This window comes from Falco rusticolus, chromosome 2, assembly GCF_015220075.1.
Source record: "Falco rusticolus isolate bFalRus1 chromosome 2, bFalRus1.pri, whole genome shotgun sequence".
NCBI lineage: Eukaryota > Metazoa > Chordata > Aves > Falconiformes > Falconidae > Falco > Falco rusticolus.
This window is the reverse complement of record NC_051188.1, coordinates 78174825-78201496: the sequence shown is the minus strand read 5'-3', so window position 1 is coordinate 78201496 and position 26672 is coordinate 78174825. Positions and strand designations below refer to the sequence as shown.

Below are 26672 nucleotides of genomic sequence, written 5' to 3'. Positions count from 1 at the left end.
GTGAGGGCAGGTGACATTTCAGTACAGAAGGCATCTACCTTATCTCAAACATATATAAAAATAATTGCTTTTAAAATTTTTGTTACTAGATAAACATCAAAAGTTGTTGATACAAAATTTGTGAACGATCCTCCATTGTCATCATTGCCCCAAATAAACAAGTACACAGTCTTCCTCTGGAGAGGATTTATACTTATCCTTGGCCTCAAGAAACAGAAATCCACCAAGGAGAGGAAATGAAGTTCATGTATAATTCCCTTCTCTTCCTTTTAGCATCCTCTCTAGGGAGATCTGTGAACAATCTGAGCGCCTTGTTATTAAAGGCTCAATCTGTCTTTAGCTGAGACATGTTGGCTGCCTGAAGAGATGAATGGACTCTTGATAAACAGACCAGTCTAGGCATGGGAAGAGATACAGGCCAGGAGAGGACCCGAGACATATTTGGTTTGGTTCTGGGTAAACTTTATGCACAGCTGTCCCCAAGAAAGTTCCTGAAATGAAACTCGGCAGATAAGGTTGCCTGCAGTGTTTTTGCCATGCATAGCTATGCCTTGCGATGGGATTCCTTTTGAACAGTTCACTTTGAATTTTTCTCCTAACTCACATCTGAAACTCTCAGCTCCAGATCATGGTGTTGAGTTCACACAGGATTTTTACATCTTCCTCTGAGCCCAAGCCATCTATACATGGCCAAATACCACTTACATAGCTATACTGAGGGTTCAAACACCCTTTGTATTTCGGCTTTGTCAATGTGTTACGTTTGAGGGTTACATACATGTTTAGAGATGTTGCTGAGACACAGACTTCCTATTTTAAAAGATGGGGGATGAGATATAGCAAATATTTCTCATCTCGCTTCCTAAATCCCTGCTAGTACCAGCTAGGCTGTATAAGATAGGACAGAAATTGGCTCTGGACACAGACCGAAAGAAGGAGAAGAGAGAGACTGAGTTACTGACTGGGAGATAATATTCTGTGAAGCACCACTTTCAAGGGACAAGAGAATTTTAGCAGAACACCATAGTGAAAGACAGGTGTGCATGATAATTTTCCTCCCAACACTCAACCTAATACCCAGGAGAACTCAATATTAATTAGTTCATACAATATTCCCCATTCTAACTTCCGATTAGTGCTGTGGGGGTGAAATATCACAATCTGAAAGAGTTGTGTTTGTTTTGTTGTTGGGATTTGCTTTTTTACATCGATACAGCAGTTCCTTGCAAGAACTGTTTCATCTTTTGCCACACAAGCAACGGTTTATGGGAAAGAAAATGCACAAGGCATTGCAATGCTACAGCTCAGTCACTGTCCTTTGCTGCGACTAAAGAATGTGACCTCTAGACCTGGGCAGATACAGCAAACCATGCTCCATGAGATTCTTTGAATATTTATACAAGGTAACCTCATGTGTCCCCTCCTTCTTCAAAATCTTTTTTCCACAATTAAGTTTATTTGCAGGACTGTTTAAGGGAACAGCATGTTTTTACATAGCAATTGGAGAATATTAGTGGAAAATTAATTTCAAGTTCTTAAAAAGTTATTTATATTAGACCATACTATAATAATGATCCTGGCCTCTGGCCAGGAATTAAAGCTCTATTAAGCTAAACACTGTGTAAATAACTATGAAGATGACTGTTCACTCTTTTGAACCTAGACAGATCCTTTATTCCTGACTGCCATTCCTGTTAATGTTTTCTAGAAGCCATCAAATTTAAGTGAGTTTAAATGTAAAAGATAAAAATTTACTTTATTAATTCTACTGTTTCTTTATCTTTATGTAGAGGCTTCCTATGGTGTACTGTATGAAAAGGAGGAAATGCAGAGCATTTATTCATTTACAATTTTCTGACCACCCCAAAGCAGAGATCATACACTGACAAGACAAGTGCTTGAGAATGAGTAGAAACTGAAAAGGGCTTCCAATTTCAGTACAACTGACCATCTTGCCATGATTGTGTAGGCTAATCCACCACAACATGTAAGTTCATGCAAAACTTAATCATGTTCATTTCACTAAGAACCAGGAAGTTATAGCATTCATCACGTGAAAGTACATATTTTGCTATAAATATTCATATTGCTGAATGATAAAGCTGATGTTTCAAGAAAATAATTAACAAGTAACAATTAATAGTCACATGCCTTATGTACTTTCAGAACTAAGAGTGAGATCTAGAATCACTTTTTCCTATTAATAAATTTGAACATAGAAGTAATTGGTTCTGATGCAATTCTTTCCCTGCCAGTTGTGCTAGGCTTAAAGAGCAAGTTGTATGATACCAGCTTACAAATTAAAAAAAAAAGGGCAACAGGAAACAGGAGAATTGACAAGCATTAACCTAAAAAAGAACTTTGTGACATTGACGAGATAGTAAAAATAATAAGGTAGGAACATCCTGTTTTCATTTAGGATGCATCTGTAAACACGATAGGCCTGATTAATCAAACTAGGTGAGCAAAAAGGAAGTTATAGTTTCTTACCCCACACTGACTCTATTAGAACAAGTCAGATTCATATAGGAGGAGGTGCATGAGAATAGTACTGCTGTCTTCCCTTTGGATTTTCTAACCTAGAGAACAGCATTATGTAACAGTTTACAAGTCTGTAATGCCATACACAATTAAGTACGCCTTTTCTTTCAGGTAGGCTGAAATCCTTCAAGACCCAATGAGATTAAGACAGCTACAGTTACATGGCTCCTATGTACAACAAGCTGTTTTTATACAAGCGCTCCTGTATGCATAGTATTACTGCTAATCATTAAACTAGGTGGTCTAAAGGAACACCACTCTAGACTGGTCCTTTGAGCAGTTCACACCCAGAAAAACTAGTTTATGTAATTTACTCCCAACAATATTTTTGTTCTTCCAACTCTGACAAGAGAATGAAATTACACAGACTTCTCTGACAGCAGTATAGTATGTTTTGGATGGAAAGGCACTCAGCATTATACAGCACACACTGAAGCTATCAGGAGCTTTTCCATTAACCTCACTAGCAACTGATATACCATGACAGCAGATTGTAATGCAGTAGTCACTCTCCCTTAGGAAGACATGAATTACCATCTGATTTTAATCATAACCTATAAAAGCATGAACTATAACTTGCTTAAAAGTTCAAGATAGACAAATGTCACCTGGGGCTTGACCAGCAACCAGTAAGGTCATTGAATGTTAACTGCAATACTCTCACTGTGAGAAAAAGTTACTTCAAAACAAGTGATTATCCAGTATTTATCGTTCCGATAGAGCTTCAAGAATCACCAGGCTTGTGGCAACATAAAACCCAAGAAGATATGGTAGTATACATTGTACCAAATACAGTGGAAGGGAATCCTGTCTGCTAATGACCAGGGTTCTGAAAGAGGAAAGAGGGAGCTTCGTCCCCCATAACTTACCACCTAGCAGTATGGAAGACTATTCAAGAAGGCAGCTGAGAGAAGATAACTGCTGATGAATGAAGGTCTCATGTAGGTACAACAGTCCCTTCATCAGTCTAACAACTGGTAAAGTTTGTGTATGGGATTTTATTCTCCCATTGTCAAACTTGTACTGTTGAGTACCACTGCTCTACATCACTGGCTTTTCTGAAGCTCAGTCTTCCCAACGTCCTGAGCCAAAAAACAAGGCTGCTAGAATGAGCCGTTGCCAGTTCAATGCATTGGGGCTGAGCCTGCATTTTGTGTGTGATACAATCCCCCACTGGCAGGAAGGCTAGATAAGAGATCACTGCTGCGGCGGTAGGCACTAAGTACAACTACAGATACAACGTCGCTGTCTGACGAAGGTCAAATGAGAACATGAATTTGCGTCTACCAAAACTACCACTACTATAAAAGGAATCTTCAGAGACTGAATTTGCTTGAATGCTTTACAGTGACAGCAACCCCATATAATGCTTCAAAGAGGGAGAACGGTGATTGCCATGGTCATCAATTTTATTTTGTCCAGTTTTAAGCCAGCCTAGAGATGGGCCCAAAATTAATTTTCTATAAGCAATGCACAAACAAAATTTGACTCTGAGCAGTGTCTCCATTGTGTGCACCAAAAACGCTGAAAAAAAGCTAAGCATCTTTGTCATAAGGAAAAGCTGCTGGAAACTAACACTTACCTTGTAATCAAGAGCAAGGCTAGTTTGCCTTCATAAAAAAAGTCATGCTATGAAAATGTTTAACATGAAGATGAAAGGGTGTTTTGTTTTTCCCCTTTTTCAACAAGAGGGAAAGTTTATTTTTGACAGGGAAGCAAACATCTAAAGAGGCTGGTAAAAACAGCCACAATGAAAATTTAAGACATGGACATGTAGCAGACTTCTGGCCAAAAAACATGTAACAGGGTTTATATTGTGTATGTAGGTTTACAGCACATCCCAATTTTCAGAGGAATAAATGACTTCTGCTTGAGTTTTAACTACACAGAGCTAATAAGGACAAATAGCTATACATTTCTGCTTCTTTGATTTAGAAATCGGTCTCAGGTTCAAAGTTCTGATTCTGCTTTATTTTCATGCAAGCATGTGGATTGGGGAGATCAGAGGAATATTTCATCTCACTGCAGCTCCTCTATTTTACATAGGTGACAGTCTTTTGTTACAATTTCACTACAAAAAATAATTGGTATCTATTAATCCAAGATTAACTGTGCACCTGCCTGTTTACATACCTAAAACTATGCTACAACCTAGAATCATGTATTTGTGAATTAATGACACAGTCTTTTCTCACTCAAAATTCCCTTTGAGGAAAAAAAGGACTTGCTATTAAAAAGGCTGCAGGATCAGTAAATCTAAGCCTAAATTTGACAACAGGACAACTTTATTTGGGAAGAAATTTAAGGCAAATGAGCTCAGTTCATAACGTGCTCCAACAGCAAAGAGAAAAACATGTTTCCTATGCTGCCCGAATGGCTGACATAATTTTGCTTGCTTTCCTTTCCTGTTAACTTGAGAATGCAAATGGCTTTGCTGTCAGGGTACATTTGTTCCCACTAATTCAAGACACTATAACAAGCCAAAGTATTTCTTTCTTTCTTTTCCACTCTAATTTGTGTTCTATCATACTGGGAACATCATCTACAGATTTCATTTACTGTAACATTATGCAAACAGCCCTTATGGGAAAGTCACCTCTCTGTAATAGGAAAACTAAGCATAAAGAAGCCTCTTAATGTTTTAAGACATGTTCCCTCAAAGGGCCCAAAATTTCTGTTCAGACCAACACGTAAAGGCGAAAATGCATATCCAAAATAACTGCTCAGAAAATTCCATCTCAGAAAACCCTTGGCTCTTCAGAGGAGACTTACGTTCTTCCTGCTTTTCAGTAGCTGGGATGGACTACCAGAACATATTCTTTTAATTAAAACTGGATGATCAAAAAGAAGCAGACAGCATATTTATATAGTTCAATCATCATGCTGTTCATGAAAGTCTACAAGCTGATGTTGCCTCATATTCAGCTGGGTATATAATAAAGCTGCTTAAAATATTTTCCTTTGGAAAGTATTTCTGATGGTAACTGGATTTTAATCAGGTGATCATTTGTGTGTAAAGCATTTCTGCCTCCTGTAGGCAACAAAACAGAGATTTCAGCTATAACGCAATTGCCATTTTCACTGAAAATGCAGTTTTATTTTCTTCAGGGGTGGGGGATAATTACAATTGTTTGTGCCACTTAAAGGGAAGTAATTGGTTTCTGCCATCTCCTTTGTTAAAGTCTGAAAAAAACATAACTTTCCCCTTAAAGCAGTGGAGGATGAGTGCACATCCACTCATGTAGAGTGCCAAAGTTCGGAACCTATTTGCCATATAATCCTTCCACATGAGCTGCTCCATCCATAGCCTATCTCCAGCAACACTCAGATGGGCTTTATGCATGTGATTTTTAGCTTTGGTATCTTAGTTATGAGCCTAAAATTAGGTGGGATTAATCAGACCACAGAAAATATGTGTATGAGCAAGTCCTTCGCAATTAGCTTACTATTGCTCACCTTCCCCATTCATATAGTAGCTGCCCATAATGCTTAACCTAGTCTCTTTGTGTCCTTTTCACACATACTTAACATTGTCTTGTTCTAGCCTCATTTGTATCTGTACTAACTCCCACAGAGTCCTTTGGCTTACCATGGTACATAAAGTAGATTTCAACATACAAATATAAAGAAAACCATCCCATTGAAGCCCTTCCAGTTCTTAAAACACATTGAAAAGATAATACATGAAACCAAGGCCATTGCTACTTGACATCTATCATTACAGTAAAAAAAATATTTTGGCTCAATTTGACGCAATATTCTCCATCAAGAAATAGTCAACCCTTACCATTCTCGCCAGATGTCTTGTCTTTGCCATTTGCAGATCCGGTTCCTTGTCTCTGTTGGGGGGGGGTGGGGTGGGGTGGGGAACAGAACAAGCGGTCAGAACAAATTCGAATGCACATTTCCCCCTTAAAATTACTAGCAATTACAGCCTGATTTCTCCAATACCTTGGATAGTCACACACAGTCATGCAGTGTTGTTTTGAAACACTACCATTTCAGAACATGAATGCTTAGTACCATTTAGGTAGAGCTGTGTAACTATGTGTGCAACTTTATATAGTTATGATACGCTAGTGATGGGATATGGGTAATCAAGTTTCCAGCAGTGCAAGGGTATAAGCTACAGTCTGACACCTGTTCAGGTCCCTGCTATACCTCCATTTCCATGATTCTTCCGACCTGACTTTTACCAGAAGACTTATCTTTCCACTTTGGCCACAAGCAGAGATGGAACTTTCCACTTCAGTTCACTCTGTCCAAAGAGCAGCCTCGTGACCTTCCATGAAACAAACCAATTTAAGTCACTCTACTACATAACACGTGGCAAACACCAATGCAGTCCAAATAAATATTCACAGTGGCAGGGTTACATCAATATGGTTACACTATCAGGCAACTTTCTAGTTTAGGAATGGTCACTATGAAAATTACACTGCATCCCCCAGGGAAAGCTTCTCACAGGTAGAATTAAGGTACTTCAGCTAGCATAGCAAAGCTTGCATTTCTGACTTGGAGTTATTCATACTTGTGTGTATTACTGAAACAGACAAATTCATTCTCTAGGGTTGTACACATAAAAAATGAGGACTATTAAGTTCCGTGAGTAAATCCAACTCCATTCAGTCAGAGGCAGCACATCCTCACGCATCAGGAATGTTAACAGCTATAGCAGCATTGCAAACCATTTGGCTTGCACCAAAATAAGGACAGTCATATCAATTCTCTTACAAAAAATATGGGCATACTTATCTGAAGGTATTTACTCCAGAATATCTGGTTAAAGCCTTCTCTATGCTCTAGTTTCTGTCCATCTCCTACAGCAGTGGGGTGCTCAGGGTATTCTGTGTATATGGAGCTAATCATGAACAAAACCTTCACGTGTACTCAGCACTTACTATAGAAGTCAGAGGGGGGAAAAAAGCTCTTCAAACCCTTTAGGAGAATACGAAAGGGCGACATATGGTCTATCGTGCATCCACCTGCCAGTGGGGGGGTTTCTCACCTTTGTGGCAGACTTCAGTGCATTTATCTGCTTTACTGGCTCTGCCTCACCTCTCACCCCACGCAGCGAGACAGAGCAATCCCAGAGAAAACAACTGAGTCTGTAACCACAGCTACAGTCTCCCCATACAATGAAAATACATTTCTTTCTCCCTGGAGCCTCAGATCTAAGACAGGGGAGAAGACGTGGCTGATAACAAAGAATGGGATTCTAAAGGGATAAACATTTTTTACAAAAGCATAAGTTACCTACCAACAGCCAGAAATCAATATGCAACAACCAATTCTGCTAAAGATACTAACCTTTATGCCTTTAGAGTTTGGTTGATATTCCATATTTCAATTTCAATTCACATTTGAAACTAGATTTTAGTGTTAATTTACTGGGACCTGCCAAAAAAACCAAAATACTGGATTTTTCCTATCTATAAAATGGTAGCTATGTTGATTTTCCCTTCCCTGTTTATTTTCAAATGCTTCTTGAAGTAGTCTTATTTCATGAGTGTTTCAGGCTGTGCTATTTAGCCTTTATGAAAGCTTCTCTTTCCTCCCTAGGCTATACCAGAATACAGATCCACACATTTTGTATCTCAGGATTTCCCCTCAAGGAAACGGGAAAGTTGTCAGAGAAAGCAAATAAAAACCTTGGCTTTGGTCAATTAAGGTTTTTCTATTCATGAGGACAAGATTATCTGAAATCAGTCTAAGTATTCTCCAGCCATTCATTTGGTTGGTGACCACTGGACACATACAGAATGAAGCCTGAAAGTTTGTCAAACAAGCTTCTGATAGCCTTTCCTTCAGTTACATACATATTTTGATCTATAAGCACTGTGCTGTCTTCAAATGAGTGCAATGGATTTGAAAGTGAAAATAAATTTCTTATTAACATGGCATTGAAACTTATAAAAAAATCTATATACCATGTGATCATTCATCTGCAAAGCCTTTAGCCTTTTGTTTCAATACATTCAGTGGGCTTTTAACATTTTCAAGATGCTGGTATTATTAGCAGCTGGAGCTTCTTGCTTCTTTCATCACCTTTCATGGTGCTACCACAGGCTGCAAAACAAAGCCTAGCTTTTTAACGTCCTTTAGAGCATAAGAGGACTAAATACAAGGAAGAGTTACTAGATGTATTTTCAAGCAGCAATACATGAAAGCTCTCCAAAAGCTGATAAAACAGATATTGTCTTCAGATGCAATAAATCAAATGAAATCAAAATAATAAAAAAAGAAATACCAGAAAAACTATTAATGTCTGGGGTTTGTTTTTAAACAAAAAAATCCCCAAGTGGTTGGCCATATTTTAAAACATAAAAGCAGTCTAATCCTTTGTTTCCTATAACTTGTGGCCAGCTTCCTTCACTCAAAGGCTGCTTCTAAAATTCCCTAGCATTTAAGGCAAGCACCAGGACAGAAGAAGTTTCCACTAGGCATTAAAGAAACAGAGCCAAAATGAACATAAGCACAAAACTAATTATTCTACAGTAAAACAGGATAAACAGTTTTGTTGCTATGTTGTGTAGGAGGAAACACAGTTTATGACTGCTTGGGGCTATATTAATTTTTAACTTGGTGGTTTTGCAGAACATCAAAGGTGCGTCATTAAAAATGTCTCCAAAAATCTAAGTCACTCCCAATTTGTCAGAAGAGGAAGGAAAAAGCACTACTGCTGTATGCCAAAAATCCCAGTAAGAAAAGAACAGGTTTACTTTCCTGTTAAATTCTCAGTGCTATACACAGCAGCTAGTTAATGTGGTACGAAAAACTGTACTAAATTAGTCCTCTAGGTGTACAAACTAAGGTCAAAAGTGAATTTTCAGCCCAGAGGACTTTGAATCTTGTTAAATTACTGCAACGGCTTTTCTACTTACTCTTCTAGCCCCTCCTGCACCCCCAAGCTTAATTTTTGCCTTGAATCTTATATTCTGTTCTGGTCTTGAAACAGCCTGACCTTTTCAGTTATGCTTCCAATTAGCACCTCAGTGTTAGGGATTGTAGCCAGGTGTTGATTACAAAATTTTTGGGGGCAGAAGGGTGGTTTGTTTTTTGATGAGCCACAGAAAGCCCAAGATCAGGGACATGAAACTGCCAGAAAGTTTTTGACAAATAGGCCCTTACAGTAATAATATTCTTCTGCTTCATCTCCATGCAGGGCCAACAAGGTACAGTGGGCTGTATCCCAGTAAAGCAGTGGCTGCAGATTTTTTAGAAGTATTTTTTTTCTACATCAAATAAAAGAGCATCCAAAGGTAGAATTAAGAGAATAGCAATGGTGGAAATTATTTGTTAAGTGAATAGTAGAGTCAGTGTAGACTTGACTCAGGACAAAAAAATAATTTCATTAATACACACTAAGTGTTATTAGGATGCTCTGTATTCATTGACAAGAGGAACAGCAGGGAAGTCTGTGTATATGTAAGCTTAAGTCTTGTTTCGCTACCAGGTCCCCCCCTAACAAAAGGCATTACATGTATGACAGAAGTACATGTTGGTCCTACGCAGCACAAAAACGGCTGCAGGTCAGCCAGCTGTTTGCCAAGCAAGCCCTTATTCAACACTACCATCTGTTCTCCATATTTTCTCTGCAAGAGATAAATTGAATCAAACTAAACTATTTCATAAGCACCTCATTTTTTCCCACAGCCTTCTGCTTTAATTAAAGACTTCAGCTGCTTTAGCCATAAAGAACTGTAAAATACATTTTACAATTTTATGAAGTTTATAACTTAGTGACATTTTTATTTGCAGAAAAATGTCTGCTTAAGGACTTTCCATGTTTTCCAAGAAAGGTAAGCTTCCTAGTCAACAGCAGAACAATCAGGAGATACAGCAACTTCTACCTGCTGTTTTTCAGGACTAAATACTTCCTGTACAGGTCCTCAAATTAGGCCAATTAGCCTTGACTTTATCCAGGAACAATGTAAGAAAGTTCTTACAGGCTGATCTTTACTTAGTGCTGGCTGATCTTTGAAGATACTGGAGAGTCTGACTAGTGAAGTAAGCCCCACCTGAGGTTATTAGACTATAGGCACAGGTTAGATCCCAAAGCATCCTTGCTATGTAACCATTACTGCCTGCAAGTTCATAGCACATTTTTTTAGTTTCCCCTAGGTGGAATTTTGACGATGTTGCATTAGCATGCACGCTTCCAACAAACTAAAGAATGAGTTAGAGAAATCTGGATTAAAAACACAGAACAGAAGACTATCAAATGTGGGCTCTACATACAGCAACAGTCTTCTTTTCGATGTACCTCCTTTCCAGGCATATTATATGCAGCTCTCCTGGTGTTAAAAATCTAGAGTTTTCCATGCTTTTTAACACCAGGTATAAGCTTGCTATTAAAAAAACAAAACCAGAAAGCTAACGTATTCACTTTAAAAACAAGCAGTGGGGATCAAGGGAAACATCAGCTATTTCTGGTAAATCAACACATTATGCACACATGCCACTTCAAAATAATTTTGTGATGAGGCGATATCCTGAGCAGACTGAAATCAATTTTGCAATTGTCTTTCTTTCACACTCTAGCAAAGAACACAAGCTAGAAACTAAATATCAGAAACTAAATGAACCCAAAATGTAAGCAGGAACAAGAACCAAGCAGCTATGACCTGGGATGAGTGGATATACTCTAGAATTTGGGGGTTCAATGTGATTAATTAGGTTAAACTCTTTACTGGAGATTTCTGTTTCACTATGTTTGACAATCTCTTTCTACTGTTATGTATTGACTTGAAACTATAGCACTCAGCATTTCACACATTAAAGTGTGGAAAAACATTACTCTTAACCACAACAAAATAATTTTGTAACAAGGACAAAAGATATTACTGTGGTTAAGATAAAAAGTTAAGAGCAGGAAAAATGCTGCTGTGACAGAAAGATCTGTTTACTGAAGCTGCAAGGAATATCTGGCCTCTAAGTAATGGGAATAGAATTTTAGTACCCCTGTATTTTTTGGAATTATATACCAAAAAGCATGAAGATAGACAGCTGGGAGAAATGAAATGTCCTGCTGGAGAGCCATGCACAAGTTCTCTCCTATTGTAAATCTTCTCAAAACTGGTCTGCAATACAGCCAGATGGCAAATCCTAAACCAACTTCTGTGACATTCAGGTTCATTCGCATCAGTAACAGCTAGTCACCTAAAGACCATCTGCAGAATGATCTGAAGAATCCCAGACAGAAGTTTGAATAGATTAATGAAAATTGCATTAGAAGCTATACAAACTTTCCTCACTGGTCTATTTGTGCCTCCTTTACAAGTTCCTCCACTTGTCTCCGAAATTTTTATAAACATGGTACTGAATATTTGTGATGTGAAACTGTCCTTAAAAACCCACATTAAGGTGACTGCATCAGCTACAGAACATCTAGCCAGTATTTTATCTGAATGATGGGTAAATCTGGTAACATCAGTTACTTCTGTCTTACACATCATTGTAAGAAATCACAGGCCACATTTCTAGGCACCTGACAGAAAGGAAAAATTTATCAACTCACACTTGAGTACAAAGGACTCCACTCCTGGTTATGACCAAGCTTACATTTCTGGTAGAAGGAGCTTTCTGGAGACTACCACTTCCCTTTGGCTGCTCTCACTATAGGATATGGCCTCTACTCTCACCTACGTAGCACCATCTCTGCAAGCACTTTTACACAAAGGGAGGTTTTCTACAGCCAGTTTTCTGCCTGTCTTGCATTGCCAGGGCAATCTAATACTGCCAGAGCACAAGTGTCAGAAACCATCTCTCAATACTGGCTGTCAAAACTGAACAATCCCTGGCACTCTGACAATTTCTGTCATCATCTTCATGGATCAAGAAGTGTTCTACTTGACTAGCTTTTGATTGTCCTTAACTTCATTAAGGCTCTCCTATTACTATTTCAATAAATTAAAACTCCACAGGTAAGCTGAGATGAACTGATGGGATTCAAACTGCAGTGGCTAAAAGTTGGCAGTAACCAGCATGGGTTTTCTACGGCTTTTGTAGTCATTGAAGGTACATGCGCATGCACACACATGGACATGGTCACTCTAGAAACCACAGTAACATTTGTCAGAAATTAACAAGGCTGTGGATAACTACTTACGATTTTCCTTCCAGACATGGACCACTGCCTGGCTCTTGCTATTGCAATATTAGTCAAGATACAATCTTCGCAATTTCCTTTCATTTTTATAGAAAGGACACAACCTGGACCTCAGCATTCACATCCTTGCATCTTTGATGGTTACTTACACTGGTGCAAATTACACCTCAAACACAAAAGGAAAGCACTATATTCAAGGTATAGCTGTCCATAAAGCTAGAGCCTGTGTGAAAAGCAGGCAATTTACCACATTGACTGCTCACATACTGGTTGTTGCATTTCCTCAGAAAGGAGTACATGCAGGTTTAGGTAGTTTACTCAGGATGAACCCACAACTCCCATGAGAGAATACAGGGAGACATGCTGGTGGAAGGCCCTGGCCCTCCTCTTGGTCCACTGGACAGTCAGGTACAGAAAAAGCAATAGGAACTGAAGAGACAACCTTGATGGTGGAGCTTCTCAGGTAGCTGAAGGAGAGTTGCAGTCCCTGCTTCTGGGTTATTTTATTTGCGATGGGGTCATTGTCCATGTCAAACATTTTATTTACACATCTATGCAAAATGCATACTCCACTCAATAGTCAGAGTGCCTTAATCACAGGGTTGCTCACATAGTTATAACATTTGCCTCAATTTACGAGGCGTGATTTGTTCACTTCTGTCTACATAGAGCTCTTGGCTTGAGGCAAGTCCTCAGAACAGGCACCTCTGAGTGTATATAAACAATACAGCTCCAGCATGCAGCACAGTTTCAGGTTAAATAAGTAGGCACCTGAGGTAAATGGGCAGAATCACTGTCTGAGATATCAGAACCCACTTACAGTGCTGGTTTTATGTGTTCTAATATCTCAGAGAAGAACTTTCACTATGCCCACTTTTGCCACGGCTGGGCTGTAATTTATAAATCTGCACAGTGAGAACCTGCAGATTTTGTATTCGGGTTCAATACAGTGTCCTAAACAGAATATGTACACCACCACCAAATGTGATCAGCATAATTAGCACAAACCATAGCTTGCTTAATATTTATGTTATTAGCATATTTTGCATTAAAACATTATTAAGCAGATATTTCTCCAAAGACATTGTAATCACTTTTTTTCTGAGGCAAAGATTAATGGAATCTTTGAAGTTACATTCTTGCAGCTGCTTTAAAAAGTATTTCCCAAATCCTGTTAATTACCATGCCAGCCATGAGAAGCGATCCCTCTTTTCTGCAGGAAATGGAGGATTTGATCCTGCAAGGCTTATTTACAGGGGTAGCTCATATGTGGACAAGTAGTTGTCTTCAATTCAGCAGAATTACTCACAGGAACAGAGTTGGAACCCCAGCGTGGTACAGTGGAACTTCTCTAAACTGCATGTTAGGTTTTGTTTAGCAAAGGGCAAAGAGGGTAGAGTTAACTACAGAATAAGACTTCTCACACCACTTGCCAAAAAAATTACCTCAGCTCTCATTTGGACATGGGTGATACCGCCCGAATCCCAGTTACACTGGAAAACTGATGAAGAGGAAACAAAGTGACCCAAGAAAAATATTTCAATTACATAAAAATCAGTTAAGCTAGGTGGCATAAATGAAAAAGTGACCAAGGTTCTCAAGGTGGTCTCTTCTAGTTTTCTCCTATTATTTCTTATCTAATGGTTGCATCAGAGCCGGCACTAGAGTTCCAGAAAGGGCATGGTTGGGCAGGAAACCTGCCTTAAGAACTCCTACTTCCCAGTCCAGCCCAATCCAGCCACACCTTCCCATCCCCAAGGCCTTGTTTCTTTGGATACAATTGTTTGCAAGGCCATACAGAAAAATAGGAGCACTACAATTGTTCAAGTTAAAAATAACCCTTCAGCAGAGCTATGCTGAAAACAACTTAAAATGATCCAGCTAAAAAAAAACCCAAAAACATCGCTTAATTGTTTCCGTTGATCATTTCAGTAATGTAGTCAATGTCTCTAATCCACAAACAGTTGTACCAGGGCAACAGAACAGGCAACAGACAGTACCACAGGGAGGAATGAGGCATTGCAATTTTGTTTTGGGAACTGAAAACCAGAGCAAGTCAGGACTTCATACCACAACACACAGCAAACTGCGTTCCCCTGTGATGTTGCATTACCTCCTAGCATTCTTCACTCTGCAACCAAGCAAGATTTAGAGCAACACGGGCCCGTCCATGCAGTCTAAATTACAAGCCTTGGCCACCTGTGCAGGCAATACAGACAGTTAATGGCAACTGACTGGCATCTGATTAGGAGCCAAACAGAACCTTGGGGATCTGGGAAAAGCATCTGGATTCAGATGGTATCTTGGGTATGTTTTAATATTAGCATCCCCAGATAGGAAGAGTGCCCTAAGCCAACTAAGGCATCAGGGTCCTTGCCTAGGCATAAAATAACCGATTATGGACGGTGGTTTTGTAACAAAATTTTTAATATTTCATTCTTCCAAACCCTTCTGAAGTTTAGGGAAATTTGCTGAGCTATAAACCCAGTTGTAATTGAGTTAGAGTCTGCATTCAAAGGACAGCTTGGGTTATTAATGGCAAAAGTCTGCATTGACAAATTGCTTCATACTTGATATTTGCTATGATTATTAAAACAAGCTGCTTCTTCCCAGGCTGCAAAACTTAGTGTTTTTTGTTTTATTTCCAGTTGTACAATTAAAAAAATTGTTCTCACTTTCTTATTTCCCTACATATTTCAAAGGTGAACAGATGTTAATAAAGTGTTAGACTGCACTAGTAACTGGGCAGCCAGGTTTTTAAAAGGTATTAATTATGGCAGTTTCAAATTGCCATGCAAAGGAACTTTCTGCCTTCACCCTAGGGCAAAACCTTCAGATTTTCAAGACAAGAGCAAGACTAAGCAGCAAGGATGTTTACACGTCACTTACTCTACTCGTCAAACCTCCAGGCAGCCAGTGTGGTCACAGACAGCAACTACCAGCAGCCCCTCAGCCATCCGCAGTTATGACAGTAACTTCTTTAGGGCTACTCCAGTAGCAGGGGAATCACTGGACTGAGAGCGTGCTGCAGCCTTGGCAACATACCCTGCCCAGGGGCTGCACAGAGAGATGACGCAAACCTGTTATCTCTGGCTCTGTTCCACCAGGAGATTGATGCAAGGGGAACCCTGAACTGGCTGCTGAAGCTGCCTCGGAATTGACATCCTTTGACAGAGGATTTGTCCCGCATTGATGAAGTTTGTGTCAGAAATTACCTACCAAGACTCTGGGGGAGCTGCTTTGTTCAAAGTGTGATGCAGTTCTGAGCAAAGCTGTCTTGGTACTGAGTCTAACCCACAGCCAAGCTATCAGAAACAACCATGCCATACTAAAAAGGAAAATGGACAGGTTGATGCACAAGGTCACCTTGATTGCCAGAAATCAGGGACAGCAATCAAATACACTCAACTGCCAGCAAGCAGAAAAGCCAGGTCACAAGCTCTGTCCAAGAGCTGGCCAAAAAAACCCAGGGATTTCCACTAATCAAAAGCTCTCAGGACCCTGCAGCTGCTCAGTGAAATTAATGCTGCTGTCACTTTCATTAACAGTAGCAGAAAATATAAGAAAGTAATTTTCACTGAGCAGCTGTAGTGAGTTTCCAGGGTTTGTGGCCCCAGGACAGACCCACCAGGTTACCTGCCCTGAGACTAAATGCTTTATGGTTCCTGTAGCACCCTAGCCGTGGAGTAAGTCCAGGGGAAGTGTGGTCAGGCACACTTCCCCCACATTGTTCAAAACACTCTCCCTCCACAGAAGTGTGGGTTTTCCAATTCAAGTTCAACGAAAACTTGGAAGTTTCTCCGCTGCAAGTAGTCATCAATCATTCCTTTTATACATCAGGCTCTATTCTGCATTTTAAGCCTTGCATTTCAAGTAAAAGAACCCAACTAGATTTTCACACACGAACACAGCAAACTATCATGCAAAGGCATTACAAAAGCACCCTAACATGCTCCTCCATAACAGTAATGTATTCATTTTGTTAATATTTTAACATACCCATCCCATGACTAGACAGAAAATAGGTTTAGGTTCCTTAAGTTTCATGCAGAAAGCAGGTAACATTCATTTAGATCCAGCTGTGTGCTGCCCCACACACTGCAGTCAGACAAAAACATCTATTAAAGGTTTACATAGCATGACCGCAAAAGATATTGCTAGAATTCAGATAATCTGCAACTTTGATTTTTGCACTTCACAATATTAATGCTAGATCCTTTGCTACTGATGTTTCTGCATCTGCAGATGCATCCCGTAAGTCCAGTTCCAGCATGGAAAGACACCAAGCTTTTATTAGTCCAAGCAAAGAATACAAAGAAGCACTCAGAATAAAAGCCCTGTAAAACAAAAACAGGATCTCCTGTAATCTAACTCGAGAGGCTCATTCAGCTTGGCTTGGATGTTAGTGCTGCCCAGTAGCTTGCAAAATATGCTGAAGAAGTGATAGCTAGCCAAGTCTCACTGACAAATGAAAATTAGCATGAAGCTGGCCTGCCTTAGGCATTTGGCTGCCCTGCTTAAACTGCAGCACATGTGTGCTGGCACATGCATTTTGAAGTATGCCAAGCCAGCACTGTTTGCTCCCTTTCAAGCAGAGAGTGTGTATCTGTCAGATCTGAGTGGAGTAGTGATACATATGAAACAGCTATGAAGCCACATGTTTTATTTTTCATGTCATCTGCAGAAAGCTGCCTGCATAGCTATCCCCTTCTTGCCAGGTACACTCATCCTCCTCCTTCCCCATTGAGTTAATCCTTCTAATCTGTAGCAGTTTATCTTCTGTCTCCCTTTACCTCACATTTTACTAATAAGTGCTTGGTATTCAAGGAACCAGATTTCAATGTCATTCAGGTTTCTTCTGAATGTTCAGGTCTTCCTGAACACCACATAATATCTCTAAAGTTCAAATTAAAGTAGTTTTTCAGACTATTCCAATTAGTGTTAAAATTATGTGCTTAAGAGTCAACATTCAGACTATTCAGTATTTTAAAATGCAATTTAAACGTGAGGATTTGAAAGTAAAGCATGTTTTCTGTAAGAAAAAGCGAGAGAGACAGCAAGAATCCCATTATTTGAAACATTCAAGCTACAGAACGAAAAGCCCTACAATTCAAATTAAAGACATGCTTGTGATTTTTATGAGAACTATTTTTCTGCTTCTGTACCTCTTACCTACTGCCCCACACAACCTGGGACTTCAGCATGTTCAAATGTGTTTTCTCACCAGCCTACGCATTATGCTCTGGTTCATCTTGGGCAGGCTTCTCCTCTTCACCAGATTATGTTGCATCTGTCTGCTGAAGTCTGAATTCACCTTGTTTGGTCCCTTTAAAAGAAAAGCCCACCTTGGGCATCCAAGCCTAACTCCCCCATTCCCTAGTGGACTAGGGCACTCACCTGATCAAGCCGACCCCACCCTACTGCCTGTTGAGGGCTTTGCTAAAACACACACAGCTTCTTAGTATAGATGCAAAGGTACAGTAGTATGTGGGTAGTAGCACCCATCAGGGATGGATCGGTTGAGTAAGTCTGGATCAGAAACAGCAATTCACTGAAGTCAAACTTCCTGCGGGAATGTGTTATGTCTAAAAAAACATTCTCACTGGTCTTCCTTGACATCCTGACTGTCACTAGGAAAAGGTTTAATATCACCAAAATCCTCAAGAAATCAAAGATTCCTCAGATCTATTAATTTTTGCCTTATCTGCTTATTTGCACACTTGCACCAATTCAGGAGTTATGCTCTTGATAGATTTCAAAGAAAAGGCTATCTTCTGTAGTCAGAATGCTGCCAACAACCATTTCAATACCTGGCTATCCCTCTAGTGTTATATTCATAGCAAACAAAGCATCACCAAGACAGATTGACAGCCAGGCACCTGGACTAGTGGTACCTGGTGGGTAGCAAGGTTTATTTTGTAGGGCACAGAAGACACAGAGATGGAAATCAGCCCCAGGCATTCATAACTGGTACAGTCTGCTTTCCAGCTCTCTGCCCAGTGATTTTGAAGCTGTGCAAATCCCTAGTTTTCTTAAAGTTCTCCTCCTCTCCCCCCCCCCCCCCAAAAAAAAAAAACCACCAAAAAACAACAAAACAAAAACCAAAAACTAAGGCACTTTCTGTGAAAAACTGCTTCTCATGTGCAATTCTACCAGTTCCTAGGGGAGATGCAGATTTGACAGGACTTTTCCAGCTGTCTCACCGATTCACTCCAGAAAAGCCTGCTAACGCTTGTCAAGCTTTAGCATAACATGGAGTTGTCCTGTTTCCAGGGATAGCCCTAGTCAGTTCTAGCTTGGGCATTTTTGACCTGTGCTCCATCATTCCCAGAAGAGGTACACAAAATCCCTACAAATACATCTACACCAGTGTGTACAGCCAGCCAAGATTCCTACAGTTATCCCCTCTTCTTCACTTTTAGGAGACTTGTGCTGTGATCCAACATGACCTTCAACAGTAGTGCATACCCCTTCCAAGTTGAAGCCATTATAACCTGAACATTTGGTTCAGGTTTCTCTGGTTCTACTATTGCAGCTTTCTAGTCCTTCTGGCATTACCAGTACAACTGGCTCCACAGTACTGCTAGAATTAAACTTGCCAGCCAAAGAACAGCAAGTAAGGCTGGTGACAGAACAGTTCAGACCTTTCTGTCAGGCATTTGGACACTAAGACTGTGTTAAAGAAACTAAAAATACAATCGCATATGTTTTGCCATAGTTAGAGTTGTCTCTCCACACACTAGAAGCTGAAACCCTCGTATCTGGTGCCACCCTTCACCAGCTTGCTGTCTCAGTCCAGGAGTCTCTGAAGTCTCCAGAGTCAGACAGAAGGACACTACCTTTCACAGGTTTGGCTTTTTTTTTTTTTTTTCTCTTTTGTTTCTTACTTTCAGCTTTAACAAAAGGAGATCTCTAACATCGTTCTGTCTACTGTCACAGTACTCACAGTATCAGCTGCATCACTGGTTAAGGTCATGTTTCACGCACTATATACTAAAGCAATAATGGAAGAACATTCAGTGTCTGTAAAATACTTTTTAAGAGGAAAAACAGTTCAGCCCTAATTAATATTCAAGGCATGTAGGCAGGCAATCGCTATTTCTTCTCTGGCTAAACTTTTGCTTCTTCCTCCAAATTCCATGATGGTACATAATTAAGGCTATATCCTACTTGCTATGAATCGATCAGATGAGAGCACCAGCCAAAGACCGGGCCTATGTGACACTTGCCCAATTTACCTGTAAGTAGACTAGTCTGGTATCAGAGGGAGCAGACACGGAGAGTGAGGATAAATTGTGACCTCAAATTCTGTCAATAATAAGTTTTACAATTGCAACTGCTCTAAGTTTATTCCATCAGGGTTGCTATTTATCTTCCTCTTAAGAGAAAGGTAGCCTGTATGGTCTGTCTCTTCCATCTTTCTGTAAGAGAAAGAAAGACTAATTTTCTTAATTAAAAGTAGAGGAAGAAGGGGGAAAAGGATTTGTTAGTTATGATTTGACCTAGTTTCCACTTACCTACAATATCTTTATTTAGAAAACCAATGTCCAAACAACTGAAGAAACAGAACACCTTTTCTTAAGAAAGTGGGAAAATATATTTTATTCGTCTTCATTAGAATATCCTATGCCTTGCAGAGAAGAAAGCATTACACAGCTCAGTGAATTGAAGGCTCTGTTGCAACTGACAGGCTGAAGACAGACATAGCTTTCCTCAGATGCATGCAGCCTTCTCCCAACCCTCTTCAGCCAAGAAGCACATGTCTCATGATTTACACACCAGTGTCTAGGCCTAGCCATTCTACTACAAGTTCTTCTGTAGCAAAGTTACAGAGAAGAGGCAAAACGTGTAAACACAGAGACATTTTCCAAGTCAACCCTACAAAAAAGCAAGACAGACAATAGCAAATAGTGGCCTAAAAATCCAAAATTTTATTCAAATTAATAAACAAACACCCAGAAACCCTTGATGAAAAGGCCACCACTGTTCCTGTTGAAGTTAACTGCTACTGTATGCTACACTTCATCATTGCACATGATCTAGTCGATGTGGAAACTGTTGGATAGTGACTCCTACAAACTTGCCAATGCTTTATAAATTTAGTGATATTGGACTGGAAACCAACATTAGCCTTTGCAACCTGCAATGATATTCTATTATCAAGTACTGCAGTATGAAGGTTGGAGTCTTCCTGGTTTATGAATGCAGGAGGTTTTTTCTTCAAGTTACTCTTTTACAGGGAACCACGTTATCTGAAGCATATTGTTAAAGCTAACTGTTCTTTAATAAAGTGGTGCGTTGTTTGAATCTTTTGGCCTTCTATATATTGCAAAAAATAACAGTGTGCTTCTTTCTAAAAAGCATGTCTGCCAGTTTCACCAAATTAATATCAATTTCCAACACCACTTGTAAGTGCTATTTTAGAAGATGCTTGATCCCACTGAAACCACACTGATGGAAGGAGTAGGCAAAGTGACAGATCTAAAACATATTGTTCTCCCTCCTTCCTCCTCTTTTGAGCTGCAATTTACCACTCAGCTAATAAATAGATGTGAGTTAAAATTAAAAAACTGATGTTCGCGTACCTGATCTGTTCCACCCCCATCCTGCAACAGCTGCAGAATTTCCTCCTCCACTCTGCCACGTTCTTGCTGCACTTTTTAGATCCATACAGTTTTGTACCTACTGTGGTTATAACCTCAATGAGGCCAATAATTAACAGTTGAGGGTCACAGCAGTACCCAAAAAATGCATCCAGAAGGGCCCCCCTAAGACAACTGGCTGGCCCAGACACCCCCAGGACTTCAAGCAGCATGCAAGAAAACAGGAGCTCCTCTAAACAAACATGGTATGTTTTCCCCCTACAAATACCAGTTCTTTGATTTAGTCCCATCAGGATTATTGGTGTACAATCCTCACTTCAGTGTTTAAATACATCTGGTTCTAAGACCCTAAATACAATTTCAGTGGAATGGTTTCAACTGAATTCAGGAGACCAACCCATGAAAGAACTCCAGTTTTCCCATTTAACTACCTGAAGCAGCTACAGTTTCCAACAAGCCTCCAGGTATGCCTAGTGTTTCACACTTGGACATATCCCTTTCCCTCTCCAACAGCCTCCTGGTGAATACACCTGTCCAAAGTGATAGAGACACGTTCCAGGTTCTCCCTTAACCTGGACGTAAGAGGACACCCTCTGTTACTTGGCCAGCTTAGGGACATGCCCAAACCACCACATCATGTGGTACTACTAGTTTTTAAAACAGCCACAGCAGGAACTGCCTTGGTGATTAGAGTCTTACACCTTGAGGACTGATCAAGCTCAATTTGCATAAAAATACCTTTGACCCCAGTACTAGACTATGTCAACTTTCCAATGAAGCCTCCATCTTTGCAGAGTTGGCAGCCTGGGTACCTCCCACTGAAGATGACCTGAGCTCCAGAACAAAGGTTCAGTACTCCAGGTTGCAGAGGAGAGCTATCTGGATGAGCATACCCCACGTGACAGTTCAACCCCCGTGAATGCCCTGCACACCCCTGTTACGGGGCACACAAGCACCCTTCATGATCCTTTTGAAGGTGGACACCCCACAGCAGTTGCTGCAGGATTCAAGGGCCTAGAGGCATCATAAGCAAAGAGAAAGAGCTTGCCATAGCTCAAAGAAACAGGACCTGGTGTTCTTTGTATTCAAAACCTAACACAAACCCCTATTTTTATGCAGAGATCAAGTCTCCAGCTCTTAGCCTCCCCAACTAAGAGACCTAAGCACTCTGGAATCAAGCCTCTAACAGCTCCCTCCTGTTGTATGAGTTTCATGTGCCAGGTTGCTTGTTGCCTGCTTTAAAAGGAAAGCTAGAAATTCCTCCTCCGGTCTGGTAGCTAGGCTGCTCCTCAAATCCATAAAGCTGCTGGCTCAGACACTGCCTTGGGTAGTGCACATGAGCACCCTGGCAGTCAGCACAGCACTTGACTCTCAGCGAGGGCTTTTCCAATGAAAGTTCTTCAGGCCTGGGCTGATTAGGTATGTTTCCTGAACGGCTCTCCCAAAGTCAGACACTTGAGTAACACATAATAAAGTCAAATTCCTCCCTTACACCAGCAATACCACTCTGACCTTAAATACCAAGAAGAAATAAATGCCTCTAAAAAGGCAATCTCCACTAATGCTATTTTAAGCTCCAGCTCCTTACACCTGTGCTTCGGCCCTGAACCACTAGAACCAGCATCCAGGGCTGTAACACCATATTGTTTAAGTTTACAAGTCCAGACCCACTTCCTGATGACAACCTAAATCATTCAACATAGGAGGAAAAGTGGCAGTGACTGTCAGAAACGTTTGTGTGATTAAATGTTTCTTGTGAACCTTCTGGCCAGGGGAATAATATCACCGTGACCCAACATAATCTGCAGCGTGTCAGATAGCTAAGCGACTGGTAAGATCACAGGATTCCCCGTGGTTAATCAAGTTCATGCCAGTTGTGAGTCTAGAGGCTCACTGGTAAAACTACTGGCTGAACAGCAATTTGGCATTGGTCTATAAGCCCATTACCCAAGATTACCTCCCCCAGTTCGTCCTGTGTGACCAGAGATCTGTAATGGAAGAAGGGCTGCATCTCATGGGTGCTCACTGACAGCAGCTGATATTTTCCAGGATGGCTCTTCTCTCTAGGCTTATTAAAAATAACAGACAACTTCTACAGACCTAAAGAAAAGGCTACTCAGTTATTTGAGGACAGATTTTCAAAAGCTGCTTCAACACCTAAAAATGCATTTTCATATAGAGTAACATGCCTGAGAAGTTCCCCATACAGCTAAGTGATTTATCTGCCACCAAAACCAAGCAGCAGGCAGCACTAACCATGTTTAGTAATGCTACTAGGTAAACTCTTAAACCTCAAATTCCCTGCAACTAGTCACAGGACCTGACTCCTGCCCAGCAGACTGAGCATCTTAAACATATTTTCAGCCAAGTATTGCAGAGGAATAAGTGCAGGGGTTTTCTGTAGAAAAGTTCTTTATCCTTCCTGAAAAAAAAATAAGCTAGAAAACAGAAAAGTAGTATAGTCAGATGAATGGCTGCTTCCTGTTCAGCTTTCTCCACCAGGCAACTCGTAATCACTGCCCATGAACAGCAAAGAAGGTAATTTTGCTTGAAGCAGCAAAATAAGAATCCATGAAAGTATCAGCAAATAACTTGAGGGATATGAAAGCGCTCTTCAGAGATTTCTGCAAGCGTATTTCAAGCTCCACGCATGTCCTGACAATTGTTAACATAAAGCAAAAAACCTTACCACCCTCCCAACACCATTCTGTTTGGGATAATCTTTTGATGGCTCTAGCTGAGCCTCTTTTTAATCACCCTGTCCTCAGATTTTCTAGCAGATTAAAACAAAGAAAATAAAAATATTTTTCAGTTACAGCATTACAAGTGAAATCCATCAAACCCCCATCCAAATATAGCAAACATGTCTAAGGAGCTTGCTTTCTGGCTGGTGGTGGGGTTTTTCGCCTCAAAACAGTCTTTTGCAGTGATGTGGTTTTAGGTAGTCCATTGGCTTTCATCTGCCTTTTGGAAAAGGTATCAACTTTTGATTAATGGCTGACAGGCAACTAACAGCAAGGAAGCTTTTCTTCATTGGAGCTGTTAGTGATGCTCCCCAATATTGTCAGTTGAATGACAGTATGACGGAAGACACTGAGCATGGCACTAAGTCTCATATGTACAAGGCTAAGTGCTGGCACCCGAGAAAGAGACATCTTTCAGCTCTGAGGATTTGCTAGGAATACTGTTCTATGAGACACAAGGAAATGTATATGAATAGAGAACCCCTGTGCTGGCATTAGAGATGATCTTGACATTCATCTGGACTTTTAAAATCCCGAAGGCAAGCAGTTCAAACTGTGAAGGGGTAATTACTGAACAAATACAACCTAGCACAGGGCTATAACAAGAAAGCGCCTTGTACAGTATCACCCAATCATTACTCCTCACTAGAAGACTTTTTTTCCCCAAAAAAATTGCTGTCTTTAATGAGTGGAATAGCAGTGTTGCATCAAGAACACTTCAGCTAGCCTTGGGGGCAAAGGGACAGTGACTGCAAAAAAAACCCACACTATGAACTCTACTCAGTCGATACAAACACAGGCAGCAGCCTAGGAGAGGTGACAGAGCCTGGTGCATTACACCTGGACGATCCCTTCAAGCAGCAGCAAAGCACAAGAGGATTTCCTCTGCTTTCCCCATTTCCGAGCAAAGATGTAAGCTTCTCCTCATAAACCCCTGCACCTGAGACCATGCTACTACACCGCTTTTTGTCTCAGATTTACAACCCATCTAAAACCACAGCCGAGTGTCACACCTGCACAACTAGCCTAGACTTACTTGTGGTCACTCTTAATTTTACTCTTGCCTCTAAGAAAGAAACACCCGTTTGCTAGTGAAGCAGCAGGTCTTTCGTAACAGGAAACAGCCTCCAAAAAGAGATGCTGGGTAAGGCATCGTACAGGTATCTCTGCTGATTCCCAGAGAAAGAGTTGCACTGGAGAACATGGGATCTGCCAGGGATTTGACTGACTACACTGTCAACATGCCTGACGACACTTCTAACAAGAATACTGCTTTGCCCCTGAGAACTTTTCCACTGCAAAAAAGACACAAGTGAAAATGTTTGGCTTATAGCTACAAGGACGCAAGTGACCCTTACATGCTTGGCACTATTTACATTTCTCCTTAATTATAATCTTTCCCAGGACACTATTTATAAAGTTTACATCAGCATCCAACGACAAACAGGGCATTTTTTTTTTCCATGAGCTCCAGCAAGTAACTTTCAAACAACTTACCAAACCCTCCCTTCTGCATAGAAAAGCATTAAATACATCTTTAAGTTATTAGTTGGGGTTTTTTTAACAAATGATGCTCCACTGGTGCACAGTCCTTCCAAGGGCAAAGCACTGCCCCAGTTCAGGCTCTGAAGGCGCACACGGCCCTGGGAGGCTCTCTCTGCCAGAAGGCAGGGTCTAGAGAAGCTGCACGCATTTCAGACTCCGCACCCAGCAGACGCCCCCCAGGAGCGCCAGCTCCGCCGGGCAGACAGCCGGCCCCACCGGTTCCCGGCCCGAGAAGCACCCTGCCCTCCCCAAAGGGACGGTGACACCCCCGCCAAGCCCTCCCCACGCTCCGGCCTCCCGGGGCACTTTCGGGGGGCTGCGGCGCTCCCCCCCCGCCCCCGCTCACCTCGCTCATGGCGCGCGGCAGCCCGGCTCGCGGCAGCGCAGCTCGCGGCACCCCCCGGCACAGCGCTCCCGCCGCCCCGCGCCGCCCGTTAAGAAGCGGCGCCCCGCGCCCGGCCCGGCCCCAGCCAGCCAATGAGCGCCGCGCCCGCGCCGACCCCCCGCGCCCCCATCCGAGAGGGCGCGGCGCCCCCTGGCGGCGGCGGTGGCTCCCGCCTGGCAGCCGGTGCCCGGGCCCCGGGGTGCCGTCCCGCACAACCGGCGGCCCCCGCCGCCTCGGCCGAGCGGGCAGCGCGGAGGTGCTGAGGCTGGAGCCGCGCCGCACGCTCGTCCTCGGGAAAGAGCGGTCACAGGCACCGGGACCGCTGCTGTCCCCAAACACCCGGCACAAGACGCGCTCCCGTTGGGGTGGCCCCGGGGCGCCCGGCTGAGGGAAGGGGCCGTCACCGGGGCAGGCGGCGGGGGAGCTGGGGACAGGCCCGGCCGCCGGCTCGGGCGGGGAGCTGCCCTTGCCCTTCCGCAGTGCGGGCCGGGCCGCCTGGGGCTGCGGGCTGGTGCGGGCGGGTCGGGGAAACGAAGTTCCACCGCCGCCTTCGGCACCCGGCCCCGCTCCTCGGCACTGGCGGGCAGCAATCCTAGAGCCTCACGGCCATTTCTGACAAAATACACAGCATTTCCTCACCGAGCTGCTTTCGCGGGTGTAGGCAAAACAGCCCTTCTGATAATTTCTCTGGAGGAATACTTAAAATAACACTTTGGAAAGGGTGCTGCTGTCTCCAGCATCCA

General features: G+C 41.7%; 1 protein-coding gene across 1 annotated transcript in view; it reads right to left on the bottom strand.

Moving 5' to 3' along the window:
• PCP4 (Purkinje cell protein 4) overlaps positions 1-26004 on the bottom strand; it is a 51897-nt gene extending 25893 nt beyond the window's left edge. Inside the window, exons 1-2 of the mRNA XM_037377321.1 lie at positions 25891-26004; positions 6329-6380 (exon numbers count right to left, since the gene is read on the bottom strand). Coding sequence (XP_037233218.1) covers positions 6329-6380; positions 25891-25899 — 61 coding nt within the window. The 5' untranslated portion in view covers positions 25900-26004. The remainder of the gene's footprint in view (positions 1-6328; positions 6381-25890) is intronic.
• Positions 26005-26672: the final 668 nt, after the last annotated feature.